At 44.7% G+C, this 21,058-nt stretch overlaps 1 protein-coding gene across 6 annotated transcripts in view; it reads right to left on the reverse strand.

Moving 5' to 3' along the window:
* Nucleotides 1-9,936, reverse strand: part of TNIP1 (TNFAIP3 interacting protein 1) — a 55,970-nt gene extending 46,034 nt beyond the window's left edge. For 4 of the 6 annotated variants that reach the window (XM_082211777.1, XM_082211774.1, XM_082211775.1 and 1 more), the window contains exon 1: nucleotides 6,780-6,925. Coding sequence is in view for 1 of the 6 variants with exons in the window: in XM_082211776.1 (XP_082067902.1) it covers nucleotides 6,780-6,846 (67 nt within the window). In the remaining 5 variants the exon portion in view is untranslated. Of the gene's footprint in view, nucleotides 1-6,779; nucleotides 6,926-9,801 lie in introns of those variants that run through there. The other 2 variants (XM_082211773.1, XM_082211776.1) reach the window with 2 other exon arrangements.
* Nucleotides 9,937-21,058: the final 11,122 nt, after the last annotated feature.

The following is a 21,058-nucleotide window of genomic DNA, read 5'->3' on the forward strand; positions in this document are numbered from 1 at the left end:
TGTTCCTGAACTATAACCCACATCAGTCCCAGCAAGCATGGTGAATGGTCAGTGAAGATGGCAGTAGCAGTTCAGCAACATCTGGAGGGGCATAGGTTCCCTCCAGGCCTACTCTAAACCTTCACCTTCAAACAGAAAACCACATGGGGAAAAGAAAAAGAGCCTGTCAGGTACCCAATCCTTTTTGTGTCAAACAGAATAGAAACAGCCAGCAAGACCACAAGTTCTGATCAACTTATCAAACACACCATAATGGTATTAAAATTAGCACCTCTCTTTGCACATTTATAAGCATCAAATTTACCCCTCTCCAACTCTATGCAACTTGCAATATACAAATTCTGGTGGTAATTGTCAATATAGATCCTCCAAGTTTGCTGCAGGCAAAATAATCTTCAATTAACCATTTAAACACTACCACCCCCATATTAGACTTTCTGAAGTCACTAAATATTATATACATCACTTAGAATCACATGAGCTTCTGGAAGAATGGCAGATGAAGGTGATAGACTACATGGGACTGGCTGAAATGACCGGCAGAATCCGTGACCAGGGGAAAGAGACAGCGGATGAAGATTGGAAGAAATTTAAAATTTATCTTAAGAAACATTGTAAAATTAATGAATGCTAAAATGTTGAGGTTTTAGAAAAAAGGGGATTACAGCTGTAAAAGATTAAGTAAAAGAAAAGAATAAGGGAAAATTCGATAAAACCAAGGGCAGGATTTGCTGAAACAAATTCAGAAATTGGGATGCAGAAAGGGGAGGTATGGGGAAGTCGGTGAAGTAAGGTTTAAGAAATAAGGATTCAAAATTATACATGTTTGTTTATGTGTTTGTTTGTTTGTATTGTGTAACGTTTGTGTTTATAAAAATTGTGAAAAACCAATAAAAAAAATTATTAAAAAAATAGAATCACATGAGCTTCACATATATTCTACACATATATTCATTGAGAAACTGATGGAAAAGGCTCCAAGACAATAGCTATTACTGACAAGAGCCTAGAAGCAACAATAACACACTTCCCTCTTCTCTTGGGTTCACTAAGCACATGACTGCATATAACAAAGCTGGGTTTTACCTTCATGAACGCTACAGCTTAGAAACTCAGGATATCTCCATCAGAATGCTACCTTGAAGTGAAGCCTTCCAATATGATTTCATCCGCAAGAGGAGAAACCATGAAGTCAGCTTTCCTTACAAGAAAGTACAGATACATAATTCAATAGTCAAAATTCCATTTGCTACATGACCAGAGTTAACTACTCATGTAACATTCTGATTACCTGAAAAGAATGCAGGAATACCAAACCATTCAAGTTTGGGAAGGCTAGGTAATTCACAAAACCAACAGCATCACAGGAGGAGAAATACATTGACATATGTAATCTAATAATGCCATCCTTGGGATTGCTTACTCACCACCAGAATTTCAACATAGTATTCCATTATTACTGTGGTAGCATTTGGTCATCTGTACAACATGTGCCAAGACATTTGTAAAGGCATTTTCTGAGTTGCTACTTTCTGCACACTGCAATTCTGTATCACCTTCACATTGGTACACAACTGATCTATGGGTTTGTTTGTTTTGAATGGTCTAGAAAAAAACAGCTAAATATCCATTCACAATGCCCAGAATACGCAGTTATTTACAAAATGTGCTTCCTGCTGGAAGACCACTTCAGCAAATTTCTCATTGGAAAAGTTTAAGTGGAAATACCTTTATTCCATTTTGCTGTATTTCAGTAGCAATTAGAAAAGGAGAGCAGACACTATGGGGGCATCTAACTTTTTTAACATTTACAAATTCTGCTGGCCAAAATACCTCAGCATGTATCAGCTATTGGAATTAGGGCAAATAGCTGGTGAGAATAATTTCTATCCTTTATTTATCCTTTATATTTTCATCAGTCAATTAGCCAGTACATAGTGGAAAAAAATTAGAAGGGCCTGTCTACTCTTTCTCAAGGGTAGAAAGATATTGTTTGGAACCAGGCATACATTAACAACACTCCTTTTCTTTTAATTCCTGTTTCATTTAAAGTTACTGACAATGAACCATGTGTCATTATTTGGGCTTGCAAGGTTGCAATCCAATTTCATGCATGTTTATCCAGACATAAGTCACACAGGAGCATTTACTCAAATAAGCATGCATAGACCTGCAGCTTTAGAGTCACTATCACGTACAAAGTGAAACCACTAAACCTTGGCTTCATTTTCCCCAACTGCAAAACATGGATAATACCTCCTTGCACTAATTTGAAAAAGAAAAGTAGCTGAAGAACACAAAAGTGATATTAAAAGCCAGAGTAGCGTGATAGCTATAGTGTTGGCTTCAATTCCCTGCTCACCCAAGAAGCTCACTAGATAGCCACTATCTTTCAGTCTAGCCTACCTCATAGAAGTGCTGAGAAGACGAGATTGTACAACACTCTGCATATCAGCCAGAGCTCCTGGGGAGTAGGGTAGGACAGAAATAAATGCATGAAGTTAAGGCTACAATCCTAATCACATTTATTTGTGAGTAAGCTCCACTGCAATCAGCGGAGGCTACATGAACAGGATTGGGCCCTAGGTGTCATAACCTGGGACCTAAACATTTGAATCAGCACCTCCCTGTGCATTGAGATCTTCAAAGGAGGTCCTTCCTTGTGTCCCCATCAGGTGTTACTAGTTATGTGGCCATGGTGACCCCCCCCCCTTGGAATGCCCCCCTTAGAGGTATGGTTGGCACCATACCTTTGAGAATTGAAAACATATCTGTTTGATCAGGGTCTTGGTGTTTCTAAGTCGTAATACAGCTAGTCAACTCTATGAAGAACATATTTGGTTTATACGAGTAATGCAACAGTGTAAAGGTAAAGGGACCCCTGACCATTAGGTCCAGTCATGACCGACTCTGGGGCTGCGGTGCTCAGCTCGCTTTATTGGCCGAGGGAGCCGGTGTACAGCTTCCGGGTCCTGTGGCCAGCACGACTAAGCTGCTTCTGGCGAACTAGAGCAGCACACGCAAATGCTGTTTACCTTCCCGCCAGAGCGGTACCTATTTATCTACTTGCACTTTGACATGCTTTCAAACTGCTAGGTTGCGCAGGAGCTGGGACCAAGCAATAGGAGCTCAGCCCATCACGGGGATTCGAACTGCCGATCTTCTGATCGGCAAGCCCTACGCTCTGTGGTTTAACCCACAGCAAGAGCTGCGTCTCATGTGTACTGTAGTCTTAATCATGTTTTCTTCGTGTTCATAGATTTCAATTCTACAATGGAAGGGATCCTGAGGATCATCTAGTCCAGTGTTTCCCAACCTTTTTTGGGCAAAGGCACACTTGTTTCATGAAAAAAATCTTGAGGCACACCACCATTACAGCCCCGTGACGTCAGCGCGCAGCGTCACGCCGGGAGGGACATGAATTGCTAGCAAATTACATAATCACCTCCTTGAGGGCTGGCTCATCTTCTCCAAAGGCAGAACCCCATTAATTAACAGCACAGACTCACACCATAGCCAAGACGAGGGGGGAAAACCTCAGTCATGCACATGTGGGGGCTAAATGAGGACGAAGACCGGGCAGAGAGCAGGGTTCAAATCACCCCACCTGGCCAGGACAATCCCTGGGTGCCCCCTTGGGCCACTCGCCTGACCCACCTCACAGGGCTGTTGTTGCGAGGATAACACGGGGAGAACCACGTGCGCCCCCGGGAGCTCCTTGGAGGAGAAAGCGGGCGATGAATGCAATGCACGAAATATATGAGAGGCGACCAGGTTTTGCAGGTGAGGGGCCCCCGCCAGCCTCCGCTTCCAACACCCGGCGCAACGACGCCAAAGTTTCCCCCCGGGCTCGGCTTGGGGAGCAGCGCTGCTCCCCCCCGGCTCCCCTTCGCCCTCCCGGCTCTCTCTGCCGCCCACTGGGGATCCCCCTCACCTGCCAAGTCCGGAGCGCCGGTGGAAGTTGCATGCATGCATGCAGGGCGCCGCGTTGCCATTGCATTGCACTGCACTCCATGCAACGCCTGCACACATGCATTGCCTTGCACGCCCGCCAAGGGGTCTCCCCGCGGTCCAATGCGTCCCCTCCGGCGCGGATGCAGCATTGCAAAAATAAAAAACCCCCGACGCAGCCCTACCTGGGGGGCAGCCTCCGCCTTTGCCGCTCCGCCTCCGCGGGGATCCCCGGGCTCCATCCTGCCGCCCGATCTCCGCGGGGGTGCAGGCAGGCTGCGCGGGGTCTGCGCGGAAGAGCCCCTGCCCGCCCGGCCGCCGCCGCTGTGCTCATTCCATGGCTGGGAGAAGAGCGCTTCAAACAAAACGCCCGGCCCGCCAGGCCACGCTGGGAAACGTAGTTTGCGCACCCCGCGCGGGCGCGGAGCCCAAGGGCGAGGGGACTATGGATCCCGGCAGCCCCCGCGCCGGGGACGGAGGGGGAGAGGCCGGGTGCAGGGATGGAGGGACGGGTGGGCGAGCGAGTGAGTGAGTGGCAGCCGCCAAGCCTTGGCCGAGAGCCAGGAAGGGCCTCCCCGGAGGAGGAGGAGGAGGAGGGAGGCGCAGAGCGGGAGGGAGGGAACCCCAGGGGTCATCTAGTGACGGCGCCCCAATCGAAAATTTGACTTTAAAAAAAATATCTTTCGAATTTATTAATTTTTCCCGCGGCACACCAGGCAACATCTCGCGGCACACTAGTGTGCCGCGGAACAGTGGTTGGGAAACACTGATCTAGTCCAACCCCCTACAATGCAGGAATATTAAGCTGTCCCATGTGGGGATTGACCCTGCAACCATGGTTATCAGCAGTAGCATGCGGTCAATGGACTAGGGGAACTAGGTTAGTCCCTTAAATGTCCCGAGTAAATTAAAATATTAAAGCCTGTCGCCTCATTCCCAAAGCCCAGGAAGCTTTTGCCCAGCTTGGGGGGGGGGTGATGGCCACATGCACACGTCACCCTGCCCCCTCCATCGCCCTCGCAAGCTGGCGCCTCTGGCCCTGATGAAAAATGTCACTGCATGCCACTGGTTATCAGCACTATGCTCTAACCACATGAGCTGTCCAGTGGTATTTTTTAATCTTATAATAACAGGTCTTTGTTGCATAGCATTGTATTTCAGTGCTTATATTGATGTGCCTATGCCTTCATTAAGGACAGACTAAAAATGCGTTAAAAACATATGCATATGTTCAGCCACGAGCAACACTCAGCAAATCAGTAAATAATTTTACTTATTTATGTGGAATCGCAGTCTGGAACAATCTTTAAACCTGAACGTGTTTTTCTCAGCACAACCCAAGGCATGATCACTCAGAGGTTAATCCAAGTGAATTCAATGGTGCTTACTCCCACATAGAAGATTGTAGCCTCATTAAAGCAAAAGATATGACCAGTGCCGGATTTGCATATAAGCTAAACAAGCTATAGCTTAGGGCCCCATGCTCTTGGGCCCCCACCCCAAGAAATTTAAAGGGGAAAAAAATGGATGTACATATCCTAAATATGAGATAAAAAACAAATAAAATAAAACCTACATACAGCGACAGTGTTTTGTGTTGTGTAGGCTCCTATGATGTAAGTAATGGGCCCCGCCTGCTAGCCTGCTCCCTAAAATATCACTGGTTTGCTCATTTCTATATATAGGGTGCCTACATTCTGCTATTTATAATTATTAGTAGTTTGCATCATATATTTACACCTATTATTTCATATTATAGCAAGTTTCTAGAGACTAGATTATGAGTCTTTGAAAATTTTGTTTCTAAAGGAACTTTTGTTATTGCCCAATGCCAATGTGTTTGCATGATTGTTTGTTATGAATAAAAAATCATTTTAAGTTAGAGCTTAATAATTATTTCACCATTAATATATTTCTTCTTAATTGTATTTCACTATTAACATACTACTTAATTGTATTTCAGTTCAACAATTACTTCGATAAAATACATATTTTGTTATGTGCAAATGGCTTTAGATACCTATTAGGTCCATAAATTACCATATATAGCATATATTCAACACAAAAACCAGCGACAATTTGTTGCTGACAAAAGACAGCTGGACTTCTAAAGGGCCCCATTAGCTTCAGTAGTTTAGGGCCTCATCAAACCCAAATCCGACCCTGGATCTGACCTCCTTTAACAATCACTACCCTGCAAACATGACCTGTGCATTCTGTTACTGCCACTGTAGAGAGCCTTGAAATAAAGAAACCCTTCAGTCAATTCAACAAAACAGGGGCAATAAACCCCTCAGCTAAAAATCGCGTTTGTTATCCAGCACTATGGAGTGTGTGACAGGTTCCCTGTTGATAACTCCAAAGGAGATACACACAGCACACAGGTGCGTTTGTGAAACCTTGCACGAGCCACTTGTGCCTGCGTCCTGTTGGGAACGTTGCAAACAACTCCTCTCACGGAACACAGAACCCACCAGGCACCGGGAGAAACGGGGTCTCAACTTTTACAGAACTTCAACCCCTGACACCTCCCCGCTTTAGGGAGCGGGGTCTCCGTTCTTAAGGTGGGCTGACCTTATTTTCATTTGCTTTCCCAGGACCGGAGTTCTGGGGCACAAGGAGCCGCGGAAGAGGAGGCGCACCATTTGGTCGCCCCCCTCCCAAGAAAACACCACAAGCCCGTTGCTAAGCATCCATCCCCTCCGACCTTAAGCGTAAAGCATCCCTTCTATCCCCACAGGGACAAGTAGGGGGGGGGCATTTCTTTCCCCGTAGGAAAGGAGAAATGAAATGAGGCTGGCTTGGGCTAATGGATGCCCCGATCGTACCTGCGGGAGATCCTGCGACGGGGACCCAATCAGCTCCCGGATCTAGTGGGCTCTGAGCCGCGGGCATCTCCCCTTTCCCCCCCGCCCTCCCCACTCGCGCTCCGCTTCCTCTCTCTCTCTGTCTCTCTCCTGAGGAAGGAAGCGTGAGTCAGAAGGACCGCCCCTCTGGAATTCCCCCGGCGCGTGATTGATAAGCCGAGCGGCTAATCAGCGAGCTGCTTCCTCCCAGCCGCCCCCGCGCGCAAGGACGGCGTCTCGAAAAACCTCAAGAGAGCGAAGGGAGCCGCCAGCCCAAGAAAGGAAGCGGCGGGGCGAGGGGAAAGCCCGCGCGGGCGAGCTTAGCTGGCATCGCCGACCAGGGCAACTGCTAGGCGGGTCGCTTTCTAGCCTGATCCCGTAGGCTGCTGACTTAGGTGTGGAACAGGCTTTCTCTTATATTTGACTTTCTTCTGGATTTTTTAAAAATTTTGATTTTTGGATGTTTTAATGCAGGTTGTAAACTGCTTTGTGATTCCCCCCCCCTCCTTAAAAATATAAAACGGTGCAGAAATAAATAATAATAATTAATGAGCAAGCTGTGCAATTGCCTGTCCTTCCCCCAGGTGGTGTGCGGGGGATTCGATGGAAGCTCTCTATATAAAATAGTCTGTTTCCTTTTTAAAAACAAGGCTTTCCTTGGCCCAGTGAAGGAAGTCTCCATGAGATTTTTCTTCGATTTTTTTAGAGGAATTGCAGAGCAAGAGGGCCACCACTCGTAGCCGAGTAAGCTGCCATAAACACAGTTTTAACAGTGAGTCCATAAGTTCTGGATCCTGACGTCCTTCCACCGTGGGGACATAGGTTTCCAGGCGGGAGTTGATCACGGTGAGGGTTTGCCAAGAGTGCCTTGCACTTAGCACGTTTCTCCCTTGCGTCCTGAGTTCGAGCGTCTTCAAAGCCCATGACACCTTTGGTAAAGACTGTTCTCGCAGGCCAGTGTTTCCCAGTTGTCAGTGTTTATACTACACTAGTGGCTAAAAATGAAATCAAGCAAGCTTCCGGATTCCACAGGATCCCTCTTCTAAAATGAGCATGAAATAAAATGGGGGTGCCCTCGGGGGTGGGGTGAGCAAGGCCTATAACAGGTGTAATAAGCTGGTTCTCACAGGCTTGGCAGGGCTGCCTTTCCATTCTGTCAGCTAAACAGTGTCCCAGACACACTTTATCTTTGGAGCAACTTTGTCACTAGCCCCAGTCCAAAAGCAGCATTGCAACCAGATGTAGCTGGGGGTGGGGGGTAGAAGATCTGCTGGCCATTGTCTCTTTTTTTAAAAAAATCTGCCTGTATGTGCCTGGCTGCAGAGAGAAGGGAGCTTCTGCACTTTTAAGAGTTGCATAGAAGAAGGAATTTTGGCAATGCTGCTTTATCATGTGCTGCAGGGATTGGGAAAGTGGTGTCCAAAGAACTTTCCTCATTTGCACAACCCGTTGGAGGTGCAGGAGCCCTGCCCTGCTGCTGCATGGCATCTGGTCACCTGAGGAGCACCCAGCTCCTAAATTATATGCATGGATGAGAGAGAAGTCATGAAAAATGGTGGTGAGAAATGGGGCGTGGTTCTCGTGTTGGGTTTTTTAAAAACAGTACACTACTTGTATTAGAAAATCAACCTTAGAACTGTATATCAAGCAGCTTTTTCTCATACATACACAACCTGGTCAATGGAAATAGCAGGAGGAAGAGGAGTTGGTCCTCTTGGCCAAGAACTGCTGTCAGTTCTTCTCCGCCACTTGGATCCTCTTTTCCTCTCAGAGCAGGAGATGTTGCTTATCATTAATAATGTTCAGTGCTGGATTGATGCTGGTGTGGGTAGGTTCCCTGCACAATTCTTTTACCCTTCCCTTCTTGCCAGAGTGCGGGACATATCATAGCAATCTTAAAACGATATACAAATATCATAAAACAGTAACAGAAATTCCGACCAGTAACAAACTTTAAAATACAATTCAGAGGATAATAAATTATACTGAAAAGTGTAGGGAACTACTGCTGAGCTGAATATATTTTATGTTAACATCTGTTGTTGTTGTTTAGTCGTTTAGTCGTGTCCGACTCTTCGTGACCCCATGGACCAGAACACGCCAGGCACTCCTGTCTTCCACTGCCTCCCGCAGTTTGGTCAGACTCATGTTTGTAGCTTCGAGAACACCGTTAACATTACGAATGTGAAAAGACAACCAAATCTCAGTCAGGAAGGACAGTGCTATAGGTGAGGGACATTACCAAGAAGCTTAATGTAGGATTTTGAAAGACTACCTTCCACCAATGGCTGCATGAAGAGGGCAGGTCTTAAAAGCATGGGCTGGAAGCTATGCAGGTAGGTCAAGCTCCTGTTTGGGGAGTCTTCAACCATGAGACATGAATTAATGAGTTCCTCTTGCACTTCTCAGAGCCAAGAGTGTTTTTTAGACCCACCAGTAAATCTCTTCTCATCTCTTCCTTTTATTCCAACCCAGTGATTATCAAGATTCTCTTTTTATTCCCCATGCTTGTGCCATAGGAAAAGTAGACAAAAAAACCCCTTCTCTTTAGCTGACCAGCTGGCCAGTTTGACATCACCAAGGCTGCTCAAATAAACATTGGTTTGTTCATAGAATCACAGAACTGTAGAGTTGGAAGGTACCCCGATGGTCACCTACAACATCCTACAATGCAGGAATCTCAACTAAAGCATCCATGAGAGATGGACACCCAACCTTTGCTTTAAAACCTCAAATGAAGGACATTTCACCACCTTCCAGATAGTCTGTTCTATAAACATGGACTCTCATATGATGTGTTTCCTATACTAGGTCAGAGGCACAGAACCAACAGTATACGTTCTTCTAGCTCACAAGCTGGGAGTGGGGAGCCAGCAGGGAGTAGAGAGAGATTTCAGCTTCTTGTGATCAAATTCTGAGCTATATACCACAAGCTAGGTAACCCCCTCCCAAACTCCCACAATGTCCAAAATAAGGAGTTAAAATGTCCTCTTTGACTACTCACTCAGATAAGTAAGAGAGGGGGGTCCAAAAGATCCTTTCGGGGTGCTTTAATCGAATGTGAGGAAGAAGGCACGCCTAAGCTTACTTTTAGCTTAGGAGATGGGGAATTCCCCAGCGGAGGCCATAGACAGCTCTTCTTCGGTGGTTTTTGAAGAGGATCCAAAAGTAATTTAAAGGGCTCCCCTCTAGCCCAGAGGGGTATGCTGAAGTACGTCACCATTCAGTGAATAATTCACTGAGGAAAAATGTGATTCAGTTTTGGAAAGACTATTATTCCATGCCACATTCCTTAAAGGGCTACGTATTCTAACCACAAAGCTGTTTTATTGTTCCTGGGGAACGTCTGCATGATTGATAGGCCTCTGTAACCAGGTATTCCAAATCCTTTGGAATATAGAAATAACTACCATTTTCATTTTGTTAACATTACAATGTGACACGGGAGATCCATGACTGAGGGTGCATCCAGACTGCAAATATTTGAGGGGTGAGATTCAGCTACATACCAGCAAATCCAGGTTTCTCAGTTACAGCTGATAGGGAGGGTCTTACACACAAAAAAGCCCCACTTCCCCCAAAGACCAGACTTTGTGATAAGGAAAGTGATGGGGAAATCCCCGAGACAGTGTGGGATAATGCCATCAAGCCTCCCGGTGGAGAAAATAGGGGAAGGATTTATGTCATGGAAATGGCAGGAAGAGAAAGGATCAAACCCTTCCTCAGGGCCGTTGATCAAAAGCCTGTTGCTGCTTTAAAAAAGAAGTTCAGAGATCCAGTCGCAGATGAGTCCAAGCCACAATCATTTGAGAGCCTGAGGCTCCAGGGTTGCCACCTGACTTGTATTCTGCCGTCATTCCATGTGGCTGACAGATGGCAATTGGGAAAAATGGAAATCCATTGCACTTGGGCAAAAAAAATGAGAGACACAAATACAAGATGGGTGACACCTGGCTTGAGAGCAGTACATGTGAAAAGGATCTAGGAGTCTTGGTTGACCACAAACTTGACATGAGCCAACAGTGTGACACGGCAGCTAAAAAAGCCAATGCAATTCTGGGCTGCATCAATAGGAGTATAGCATCTAGATCAAGGGAAGTAATAGTGCCACTGTATTCTGCTCTGGTCAGACCTCACCTGGAGTACTGTGTCCAGTTCTGGGCACCACAATTCAAGAAGGACACTGACAAACTGGAACATGTCCAGAGGAGGGCAACCAAAATGGTCAAAGGCCTGGAAATGATGCCTTATGAGGAATGGCTAAGGGAGCTGGGCATGTTTAGCCTGGAGAAGAGGAGGTTAAGGGGTGATATGATGGCTATGTTCAAATATATAAAAGGATGTCACATAGAGGAGGGAGAAAGGTTGTTTTCTGTTGCTCCAGAGAAGCGGACACGGAGCAATGGATCCAAACTACAAGAAAGAAGATTCCACCTAAACATTAGGAAGAACTTCCTGACAGTAAGAGCTGTTCGACAGTGGAATTTGCTGCCAAGGAGTGTGGTGGAGTCTCCTTTTTTGGAGGTCTTTAAGCAGAGGCTTGACAACCATATGTCAGGAGTGCTCTGATGGTGTTTCCTGCTTGGCAGGGGGTTGGACTCGATGGCCCTTGTGGTCTCTTCCAACTCTATGATTCTATGATTCTATGAAATCCATGAAATGAAGAGTCATAAAAAATGGGTGCTAGGAAGGGTGGAAAATCCCATTTGTCACCCACCCCTTTGCATCTCTAGTCTTAGAAGAGGCTTCCCATAATTAAATGATTTTTCTGCTGTTACAGTCTTTGGCCTTTGTCAAATCACAGCAAATATAGTCTTTGTTTTCTGTGAGAAAAGTAGGGACATTGGCTCGGCATTCAACCCACATAGCCAGGATCTACCTTTTGCAGCCAGTGTCTGAAGATTAAGCTTCGGAGGAGTGCTGGTAGAGTGTAGACAGCAACCCAGGTATGTTCAGATCCTGAGGAAGCTTGACCCTCCAGATGTGGTTGGACTGCAGCTTCCACCTCTTTGCTTTACAGCACAAAGTCTGCTGGTGGATAACACAGCAGTATTGCTTTATAGCTAGGGTGGCCATGTGTATCAACCTTTACAGATGACACTGCTCTCTTTGAAAGGGCTGTCAGGAAGTCAGTCTTTGAAATCATTCTCTCTTTGAAGGGCTGTCCTACTGAAGTCTATTTTTAAAAAACATATAAGAAGGGAGTGCAGGAGCCTTGAGGATGCTCATCAATGGCTAGCACCTGGACAGCAAATTGAAAAGGCAGATAGGCCACTTTTCTATTTAAATTACGGAAATGATTTCTAAATGTGCAAGTGTACATATGAAGTAGCATGTACAGATTTGTATCTATTTTTGTCCTCATTTTGGGGTATGTGTGCCTTCTTTGACAATGCAAAGCAGGCCACACTATATATGCACAATCCAGAGTAAACTTATTTCCAGCAGTGAACATATTCTTGCACTCTGCTTTAGCCCAGCAGTACCCCCCCCCCAATGCTGAGAACTACAATTCAGCCCCATCATGGTCAGGGATGATGTAGATTTACAACATATGGAGCGCCTACACTGGCTACCCACACCTTAATTTTTCCAGTTCTGACTATGCATTCAGGCATGGGCATTATTGCATTAGCTTTCCTGGTTATAATGCTAGCACTTCTGTCCTGATTGCTAACATTCCTTCTACTCCGCATTATGGAATTGTGGCTTTTTGATGAATATGGTGCCTTGTCCTGCTAAACTTCATTTGCCACCAACGGCACAGCAGCAGATGCCATTGGACATGTCTCCTCCACTCCAGGGCTTCTTACAAGGAACTGGAGACTGTGCCTGTGTGCACTCATTTCATTCCTCTCCTGCATGTACAGATTTGTATCTATTTTTGTCCTCATTTTGGGGTATGTGTGCCTTCTTTGACAATGCAAAGCAGGCCACACTATATATGCACAATCCAGAGTAAACTTATTTCCAGCAGTGAACATATTCTTGCAGAGGTATTTCTGTGTGCATGTCATTCTCCCCACATTTGCACGTGTACCACGTTGCTACAGATGCTTCCAGCCTCTGAGAAATTAGCTGGACAGATTTACCCACAAATGCCTGTCTTCTTTTTCTTCTTTTCTTTTTTAAAAATTTGTTTATTTGGTTTTTCAGATTAAAATTTTACAGTCACATGTCCAACATACAACATTAAAACAAGATCCCAAGGAATCTCTTGGACTTTTCTTCTCCCCTTTGCGCATCCTGTTATTAATCATTTCCTCCCGCATCTTTCATAATAATCCAAATCTTTTATCTCTCCATTGTATCCAAAATTCACCATTAAACTACAAGTGGTATTCTAATCCTACTAACGATTTTAACTGTTTACAGTGGTCTTTAAGATGTTATAAATTTCCCCCATTCCTTATTAAAATTCTGGTCTTCCTGATTTCTGATTCTTCCAGTCATTTTAGCCATTTCAGCACAATCCATCAACTTGATCTGTCATTCTTCTCTGGTAGGGACTTTATCTTCTTTCCATCTCTGGGCCAGTAACATCTGTGTAACTGTGGTCTTTTCTGCTCTCTTGGGATTTTGGCACCTAGAATTCCCAAAAGGAAAGTTTCAGGTTTTTTAGAAAATGTTATTTTAAACATTTATTTCAACTTCTTATATATCATTTCCCAAAATTCTTTTACTGCCTTACATTTCCACCACATATGATAAAAGGTGCCTCCTCCTGTCTGCTTTTTCAGCTTTCTCTCCTAGATTAAGAAAGGTCAGACAGGAACATATATAGCACAAGGGAGACCTAAAGGTGGTTTTAGTGTCATATAGAATAATGTCCTTAGGCCTGACCTTACTTACATATGCCTTTACCAGGGCAATGGTCTATACAGGGCAATGTTTACAGGACACCACTCACAACACCCAGCCCTTTTACCAATCCACTGTGTGGTGTGTAAATATATTGTCAGGACAAACAGCATATGCAGAAGCCATGGTGTATCCCTGACTGGCAGGGGGGCAACCATGAAGGAAGTGGCACCCACTCTGCTTTAGCCCAGCAGTACCCCCCCCCAATGCTGAGAACTACAATTCAGCCCCATCATGGTCAGGGATGATGTAGATTTACAACATATGGAGCGCCTACACTGGCTACCCACACCTTAATTTTTCCAGTTCTGACTATGCATTCAGGCATGGGCATTATTGCATTAGCTTTCCTGGTTATAATGCTAGCACTTCTGTCCTGATTGCTAACATTCCTTCTACTCCGCATTATGGAATTGTGGCTTTTTGATGAATATGGTGCCTTGTCCTGCTAAACTTCATTTGCCACCAACGGCACAGCAGCAGATGCCATTGGACATGTCTCCTCCACTCCAGGGCTTCTTACAAGGAACTGGAGACTGTGCCTGTGTGCACTCATTTCATTCCTCTCCTGCTCCTGGGAATTAGGGGGAGGGGACTTTGTTGCGACAGGAGGCGGAGACACCTGAAATATACTCAGAGTCGAGAGTGGATTTCATGCTCTTTATTCAGCTCATAGTGGTGAGGAGGAATGAAAGTTCCCCCACAATATCTGCTTTATATACATTATTTACACAATGGGCCCCACGTGATTGGCTACTTCTGGAATTCTCCTGTGGGCAAATCAGGTTGTGGATTCACTTCCACCTGGAGCTGGATTGGGTGGCTCCTGCAGACCAATCATACTGCTACATTGTTCTAGGACCAATCAGACTGCTGCATTCTGAATCCTATTGTTCTAGGACCAATCAGACTGCTGCATTTTGGATCCTATTCAACTCAGTACATAACAACACCCATGCCTCTTTACTAGCCTGGCTCATCTCTGCCTCTTGGTCTCCCCCCTCCCACTCTTCTGCTCTGAGCTCTGAGGTAAAAGGAGCTGGCAGGAAGAACAGGGCAATGTGTGCACTTCAGGTGAATGGATGTCAAGACGCCGCCACATTCCACTTACCTATCAAGTGGTGCATACTGCTGAAACATAAAATGGCACAATGCTTTCTGGGCGACCTAGGGCTGCTCATTGTCTCTTAGCCTAACCTGAATCACAGGATCGTTGTTGTAAGGATAAAATGGAGACAGGGAGAATCATATCTGCCCCCTTGGGTTTCTTGAAGGAAAAGGCAGGATAGAAATGTAATGATGAATTAAAGAAAACACAAAATATAAGATTAAAATATATGATTGTAAGAGGAAAATTTTACTCTCTTCAAAATGGTGCAGTTCATTACAAATATAGGTTTTCATCCTCAGTTGCCTCATATGAAGGATGCAGGTTCCTGGTGTATTCCAAAGTACTTTATTTCAAACCTATGTCTTTGCTTACAATTGCCATTTTCTTCTGAGTTTTGTCCATTCCTACTTTACTCAAACTTTTATAACCACCACTTTCCCCCTTTCAGTGTTTCTCCCTTCTCAATCTCATGCCATGGCCACTGCTGTAGTATAACCGGCCTTCGCATTTGCTCCCCAATCCTGCCCTGACTTCATGCAACTCCAGGATTGTGATGTGGCACTAGAAATCCTCCAATGGGTCTTGCGTGATGACAGTCTTACATTTTTATTATATATAGGGAGAAATTCACAACTCAAAAGGTGGCACAAATTTGCCATAATGCTATCACCACCACCATGGAATGAAGCATTAACATCCTTCGTAATCAGTTTGATTTTGGAAAGAAAAGCTGTCTTCTGCGCAACAGGATGGATGTTAGGTAACTCAAAAGGGGCTGAACCCACAAAGTCAAGAAGAAAGCTGTTTGCACTGCCTGCCAGTTCACATCAGGAGTGGGTTTTGTTTACCCCTTCAGTTTGCTCTGTTTGGTTGCTCTGGTCTGAAAGAAAGCAGTGAAACAAAATGATGACGCCTTCTGAGCCTAGGGAGGAAGTTTTGGTCAAGAGAAGGGGATTTCCAGAACACAGAGATATGCAAATCATGTACTTGGGTTAACCTGAGTGCATTCTGAATAGGCCCAATACAACTGATTCTTGTGAACTTATAGAAGGTGGTCTAGTGGCCCAGGGGAATGAAAAGAGTACCACTGAGGTAGGAGAAAGCAGTATTAGAAGTCCAAGGAAGGAGAAGAATGGGGAAATCAGAACCTAAAGCACTAAAGGCAACATCGCTACCAGACCCACTTGAGAGGAACCATCTATGCAAAAGCTTATGGCTACCACAGATGAACCATTCCATTTGGGCATTTCTGCAGGAAACCTTACTCATGTTTTCTGGAGAAACATAGGCCTTGAGAAAATTCATCAGCTCCCAAAAGCTCAATACTTGCAGAGTCAGGCATAGTGGCTTCTGTTGCCATCATGACATTGTGGGGACATAGCTGGGTGGCAGAAATGGTCCCCATTTCAACATTTCCGGGTAAAAGTGTTTCAGACAGCAGAACTGGACAAGGCATCTATCTGCCAAATAGCTCATGGAATTATTGCCAACTGGAGCAGATAGCAATAGCCTGATTCAGTATAAGCCAGCTCTCTATTGCAATGTCTCCCTATAGTATCATGCTGCTTTTTGTTTTTTTAAATTGCACAGGATTAGTTACTGATGACACCCCATGCTCAACTTAAGGAAGGGGTATGGAACTTAATGGATGGGGGTCAGATTTGGCCCACCATGACTTCCCCCAGCCATGCCTTCTGTCCCCAGGCCCCATCCCTCACTGGCTTTGCCTCTCACCTTCTTTTTATTGTATTTATTAGGACAGGATGTGGGGAGGTTCTACACCCCTGATTTAGGGCCTATTAAAATGTTTATCAATCTGCATGGTATAGGCCTGAAAGGCTTGCAGATGATGACCCACAAGCAGTGCATGGCAAGACAATTGAGCACGCCTGTTTTGTGTGCAAAATGGGTGAAAGATTCCTGCATTTTAGAGGTTTGAACTAGATGATCCTTGTGGTCTCTTCCAGCTCAACTATTCTATGACTCTATGGGTGCTTCCTGATGCACCTAGGAATCTTGGGATGTGGTTCATGACATGACAGAATTCAAATTAACCAGAAAAGAAGGTTTGGGCCTACATAGATCTTCTTTTTAAAAAGTGTGTTTTCTGGACTTCTTAAATTAATCCATGTAACAAAAAGTCTATTGGCTTGGGTATTGCACCACCCTGTAGATAAATTAAAAGTCATTTTTAGCATCCAAAGTAGATTTTCAGAAGGATTTTTTATAATTTTTATTTGTGCCTTACGGTGTGAATCTCAAGCTTCTTTGGAGGAATCACGATACTTTAAATGTAGGGTGTGCATGCAGCAGCCATTATTAGAGGGGCCAGGTAAAAGGAATGGAGAAGGACCTTGAACAGCTGTACAGGAGACAGAATTTCAGCCAGTGCTATTTGTCATGGGAGCAACCCCAGATGAAGTTCCCATTTCTTCTACAGAAGCATTAAAGGCACAGGAGCCCTATCTTCTCCCCCATGCCGCCTAAATACTTATTAGCTAGAACATGCTGCCTCCTGACAATCTCTTTCTTTCTAATCGAATTCAACTTGCTAATATGGCTCAGCTCGCACACCTTCAGAATCTGGCTTCTTTGTGACCTAATGCTTGGTATCATCAAGGCATGAAAGATGAAACCCTCTGGGCTGAGCAGGTATATTCAGTGGCTGGAATGCGTTTGCCAAGGTGAGCAGGTTCATACATAGTAAAACCCTACAGGCAAGATATGTGTCTTGAACACCTTAAAAATAGCATTTGAACCCCCCCCACCCCCGGCATGACTAGGTGACAACTCTTGTAGTAAGATTCCAAAACAATGCATATGTTACCCAGCAGCTCTTTGCTACGTTTCGGCTCCTGTGCAAAGATGACGTTATCTTGCAAGGATTATATGTTTCGTTTGCTCTCATCAAATAAGAAGATGCTAAGATAACTCCCAAGTTTTTCTCATCAGAGCTGATATTTACAGATTGATACAGATGATGGCAAAACTCAAGACAGGTGAGGAGGAAGAGAAACCAGAAGGCATGACTAGCATATACTTAAAAGGATATGCTGTATCCTGCAACCTCGGAAGTGCTTTTGCAACACCCAAGTTCCAAGATTGTCACTGGTTTACCTATGTTCCAGGCCCAGTGCATTTTTTTCTGGAGGGACTCATACCCCTAAACATTTTGTGAATCTAAGTTTGGCCTCATTGAGGGGCAGTATTTCAATATGAGTAGGAAAATGAGAGTACCCCTAAACATTTTTTTTTTTGGGGGGGGAGCACTGGTTCCAGCTATTTCTTCCTCTGGTAAATCAGTTTCCAATCCCAGCAAACTTGCCCTATGGGTGGCAGGGGGTGGGGTGGAGTTGTTGTCCAACACCATATGGAGGGCGGCAGCTTCCCCATTCCTGCCCCATAGCAAACATTCATTCTAGAGTCTGCTAGTGGCAAAACTGATGTGAAGTATTGTTGCCTGCTGAATCAGGGAGGATATGCTCCAGACATCTGGATGCAGCATGACGAGAAGAATTATAGTTGGTGGAGGTTTTTTGTTTTGTTTTCAATGTTGTAACACACAAATAATAATTTAGCATTTCCTGGAAGTTTTCTCTGGGCTGCCCAATTTGAAATGAGGACATGCAACGCAGCTGAATGCGATTGTGAACCTCTAACCTTTAGCAACGGTGGTTTTTCCTGTGGGAACTATTTAGGGTATTGTTTTTCTCATGACTTCAGTTTTCCCTTGCCTTCCTTAAAATGCATTATTTGCTGTCCTCATTTCTCCTAAACACTAACACATTATTTCCTGTTGTGTCACTTCAACACAGCACAGCCCTTAGCAGAGGTAGGAGTTGGGGAAAAGAAGGGACTAGAGGTACAACCAGGAAAGAGGAACTGGTACCTCACTATAGGGGAGCATTGATATTTTCTTCAGGGCAGGGCCCTTTGAATGTTCAAATGTGGATTGTCAGCTTTGCTTTTCTTGCACACACAACCCTTTCCAAAACATTCCTTAGGAGCAACATGTTTTCACCACACCTCAATTCATATTTGATAGGGATGGGGGTAGGAAAAAAAATTGCTCCATTTCTAACCCAGAGACGGCCAGCTGGCAACCTACAGCTCAGATGTGGTACCTAAAGCAGTTATATATGCAGCTGTTAGGTGGTCCTTCCCAGTATGTTGCAAGAAATTAGTTTCCATATTTAAACATCTTTGGATTCAAACGTGCTTTGACTGAGTGAGTGGGAGAGGCCTTTATTCCTCATGGATGACTGTGGGGCCCCTTGTTGCAGGAAACGGTCCATTCTGAGAACAACGGATTTGAAAAGTTTATTTAATAAATGTATACCCCGCTTCCCGAGAAATATTCTCCATATTTTTACATTTTTTAAAAATAAAATAAAAACCATTGCATAATCTAATTAATAAGGCAACAGAGCAACCTGAAAACCCAGGCACTGAAAGGAGGTAGTCTTAAAAGTCCTATTCAACTTTGCAAGGGTTGGAGACTGTACCTCCAAAGCAACAGGGCCACTGCTGAGAAAGCCATGGGCAGATCCCAATTTGGGGAAGTCATGAGCAATAACCCCAGTTGTCACTTTTGACATCAATGACAACTGCTTCCAATGAGAGCGAAGGGTCCGGCAGCAGATCCATGTGAAATAATATAGAAAGGGCCCAATTATAGAGGTGAGGGGCACGTGGGTGAGGAATGCAGACCCTTCCCCATTCGTTATCTTCCCTCTGTAGCCCCTTGCTGTTATTTCTCTCCTACGCAAGACCCTTCTCATATCGGAGCTTAGCTGAGGGAGAAAAGCTGTGTGGGAACAGACAATTGGAACAAACCTTTTATTTGACAGCAAGATGGATGTATCAAAATGACTAAACATTTTTAACTCCCCACAAATTCAGCACCATGTGTCTCTTAAGTTAGGTGCATCAAACTTGGGCTAGGGAGACCCAGGTTCAAATCTCCCCACTGCCACTGAGCTAAGTTGTTGACTGTGAGCCAGTCATGGTCTTTCAGCGTAACCCACCTCAAAGAGTTGCTGTGAGGATAAAATGGGGGAGGGAGTGGCGTTTGGGAGGAGAGTGGTGTATGGTCCCCTTTCTGGACCACCTTAGTCTAGGAAGAAGTGAGCGAGAGACCATCTTGGCCCATGCTTCAAGCCCCCTTAGTTCAGTGAGAGGCCTGTGACCCCCCCCCCCCGTTGTTCTTGCAGATTTAGAGGCCTTCACAAACAAAAGTCTTCCACATTGGGCCTTCACGTGGTCATAAGTAACTTTTCTAAAGCCTTCTGCCCAAATGAAAACCAGAAATGGATAAGGATGAGCTGAATATATTATTATGCATGCAGCTTGGGGAAAATCCTCATGTGCAAGAACAAATATTTGAAGCTTATGGTTTCTGGTGGAAACTGAGGTCATGTTGTGAGTGATTCTACAGCTGGGCCTCAGGCCAGAACAAATAAAACAATCAGCAAGCCACTTACAAGCCTCTTTGTTGACTCTTCCTAGCTTTGGAAAGCTCCTGTACATTTGCTGTTTTATCAAGTAACTTGAATATCATGCTTATCTTGTTGGTAAATGAGACTCCTGCCAGCTAATTGCTTGAGGGAACTGAAATCACACAAGCAAAATATGTTTACTGGTGCTTAGAACGGCCTCATTAAAAGCAACCATTTAAATGTGGGTGTGTAAAATATAGAGTTCTTATTTATGACGACAGTTCTGTGAGGGTCTGTCACTATTATTCCCCGGCCCTACCTGACACACAAAATCTAACTGGAGAGGCACTAAAAATAACAATAATAATCAAGTCTTCTTAATTCTCACAAAGATGCTGATCAATTTTCATGAGGACTTTGTGATTTTTTTAAAAAAAAGTGATGTGGAAATGTGGAGAAAGAATGAAAAAACGAGAAACTGAAACATACCAACTGGCTCATTGCAAGCTGATGGGGGCAGAGCTCTTCTCTTCTCCAGGCTTGAGAGACAGGTCAGGTCTCATCTCTGCCACACTAAGCTTTTGGTATGAGCTTTCGTGTGCATGCACACTTCTTCAGATACACTGAAACAGAAGTTGCCAGATCCTTCTATATAGTGAGAAGGTGGGGAGGGGTATTACTCAGAAGGGTGGTGGGAATGGGAGATTGGCAGATAGCTGAGATGAGCCTGTTGACGACTCTGCCAATCTCCCATTCCCACCACCCTTCTGAGTAATACCCCTCCCCACCTTCTCACTATACAGAAGGATCTGGCAACTTCTGTTTCAGTGTATCTGAAGAAGTGTGCATGC

Source organism: Podarcis vaucheri (assembly GCF_965113315.1).
Source record: "Podarcis vaucheri genome assembly, chromosome: 2".
In the NCBI taxonomy this organism is placed as follows: domain Eukaryota; kingdom Metazoa; phylum Chordata; class Lepidosauria; order Squamata; family Lacertidae; genus Podarcis; species Podarcis vaucheri.